Source organism: Cryptomeria japonica, chromosome 3, assembly GCF_030272615.1.
Source record: "Cryptomeria japonica chromosome 3, Sugi_1.0, whole genome shotgun sequence".
Taxonomy (NCBI): Eukaryota; Viridiplantae; Streptophyta; class Pinopsida; order Cupressales; family Cupressaceae; genus Cryptomeria; species Cryptomeria japonica.
This window is the reverse complement of record NC_081407.1, coordinates 921802249-921804864: the sequence shown is the minus strand read 5'-3', so window position 1 is coordinate 921804864 and position 2616 is coordinate 921802249. Positions and strand designations below refer to the sequence as shown.

At 41.9% G+C, this 2616-nt stretch overlaps 1 protein-coding gene across 1 annotated transcript; it reads right to left on the bottom strand.

Annotated features, from left to right (window-relative positions):
- Positions 1-384: 384 nt before the first annotated feature.
- On the bottom strand, positions 385-1854 carry LOC131040320 (glucan endo-1,3-beta-glucosidase-like). Its single transcript, XM_057973217.2, has 2 exons — positions 1713-1854; positions 385-1602 (listed from the first exon to the last, which is right to left on the bottom strand). Exons 1-2 carry the CDS (start codon positions 1723-1725, stop codon positions 629-631), a joined length of 987 nt encoding a protein of 328 aa, XP_057829200.2. The 5' UTR covers positions 1726-1854; the 3' UTR covers positions 385-628.
- Between the last annotated feature and the right edge of the window lie 762 nt (positions 1855-2616).

The window sequence follows — 2616 nt, the reverse complement described above, 5'->3', positions numbered from 1 at the left end:
TTTATCATTGGTTATTCCATCGTTTGGTTGTGTACTAGGATTTGGTACTAGATTATAAAATAAATGCTTGATTAATTTATTGAATGGTGGTGACTGGTTTTTACACAGGCATAAATATATAGTACAATGGAATTTAAGCAGGGTGTTATGGTAACAATAACATCATCTATAGCACATATTTGAAAATAAAGATGCATGCTATAAAGTAAAAAAATATGTTATCCCAATTGTATTATACTAAATTGCAAATATGAGCATTCACACACTCTATTATAGATTATAGACTTTTTATTATAGGTTTTTATTATTTCCTAAAACATTTAATTATTTAATGCTTTTAATCCATATATCTTATCGAACGTTGTTGTTTTTCATTTCTTTCCATTAAAATACAAACAATTGTTTAAATGAAGCCAGCGATACATGTTGGGAGAGATAAATACTGAGAAAAGTAAAGTGAGTCTACGTCAAGTTGGACTCATTATTGAAAGGATGGATTATATGAGGGAAAGAGCGATACACTTAACTTATTTAGGAGTGGTAATTTTTTACAACAGAGAAAGGCGTAGAAATTCGGGCCTTGTGTTTTATTGGTGAGTGATAGGAAAGGACGTCCATACCGTCACACCTAGTAGGGAGTGAAGTTGACGGGGTAAACTGGATTTTTATTGGGATAGAAGAGGCCGAAATGGCGCTCGATCTCTGGTCCGGGCTTCAAATTCTCGTTGAACAAGGAGAAAACGTAGGTGTGGATGGGCTTTCCAGGTCTCCTGGGCGTTCCCTGGTTGGAGGAGACGTGCCTGATGAGGTTGTTATTGTAGACCCTGGCGTTGTCCACGGTGGCCGCCCGGGCCTCATGATCATGATCATCTCCCGCAGAGGGCCACCCACTCTCTGTAACGAGCAGGGGTAGGTCTGGATGTCCCGCTCTCTCACACGCGGCAATGAGAGCGTCCACCATGGCATCGAACAAGTTCCTGTATTCACGACCTTCGTCGTGGACCACCGGGGCAGAGGGCTTGAAGAGCGCATAGTCTAGGGATATGTGGGCCTTGTTGCCGGCATAGCTGAAATAAGGGTACACATTCGCCATGAATGGAGACCCGTTCTCAGCCAACAAGTTCAGCAGGGGGCGGAGTGTGCTCTTGAGATCGTTGCGGAACTCTCCCTGCGAAGGCGGATAAGAATTCCCCAGCACAGATGAGGCGTGGGTGGTGGACACCCTTATATCCTTGTGCAGATTGGCGTTGCGGACTGCGGTCTGAATGTTTCGCATTGCAGGGACGAGATATGAGACATATTTCTCGTTTCCGTAATGCAACACCTCGTTTCCCACTGAAATGTATTTGATGTTGGCCGCCGGGTAGAAGGCGCCAACGTTGTCCTTCACCCACCCGTTGGCTGCCGCCTGGTTGCCTGCTATCTTCTCAAGCTCCTCGTTCCTCACTCCCACTATTACTTCTATGCCTGTGTTTTCCAGGGCTCTCAGAGCTTCGTGATGTGCCTCGAAAATCCTCACTTTTCCGATGTTGTGGCGCTTTAACAACTCTACGACCTCGCGCGGGCTGGGCAGATTCCCTAACATTCCATAACACACTCCAACTGCAGGGCATTCAAATCCAACGGTTCATTAAAAAATCACAACCACAATAAAAACATACGCCACTGCTCTTTCAATAACATTTTTAACAATAATTGCTCTATATACATACCTCTGGCCGCCATGATGTTCTTGAACCGCTTGCCTGCAATTCCAACAAACTGACTTCTTTCAAAAGCTAAATATGAAACCAACAAAGGCTACGATTTTAGCTGTAAAATGCAATACTTGTGATTTAGTAGATGCAATACTCGTTAATGAAAATCACAAGACACGGTTGGGTATTTATAGTTTGCAATTGAATCGGTCATTGCGGGACCCTGTCCTAGAAACCATTTCGAAATAGACTTTGCCACCAAATGATAAGGAAAATGTAAACTCCTCAACCTTAATTTGAATTTGTTTGATGCCCCCTTATCGTAACAACACGACTACATTCAATTTCATTTGTTGGATAACGCTGATGCGTCTCTTTTAGCTTGCTCACGGTTCTACAAGGATAATGTGTTAATTATGGGTAGCTTGGACAGCTGTTCGTCCTTACCCAGAAATAACAGCATTATTTATGGGTAGTTTTGGACAGCTGTTCGTCCTGACCTAGAATTAGAAAATGGTTGTTTTTGTCAAACAAGTGTTGTTAGGATAATAACAATTGTTATTTAATAGTGGCTCTTTTTAGGTGACACCTCATAGCCAAAATTAGTTATTGGTTAATTGAGTTGTCTTAATCTCAGCCGTTGGTTTGAATTAATCTCGGCCGTTGGTTTTCCAATAGAGTAGTATAAAAAGGGGTCATGGGTCATTTGGAAAATAAGAAGTCTTGAGAAGAATTTGCAGTGATAGCAAATAGTCTTGCAGTGTTAGCAAGAGGCGCAGTGATAGCGTTGATATAGCAGTGGAGGATATCAGCAGGAGATATTAGGAGTTTGTCGGAGTTCTGCCAGTAAGAGGCAAGGAATTCTTTTGAAATTCTTATATTGCTGAAGATTAATATATTTTCCATCTGTAGAACTGGT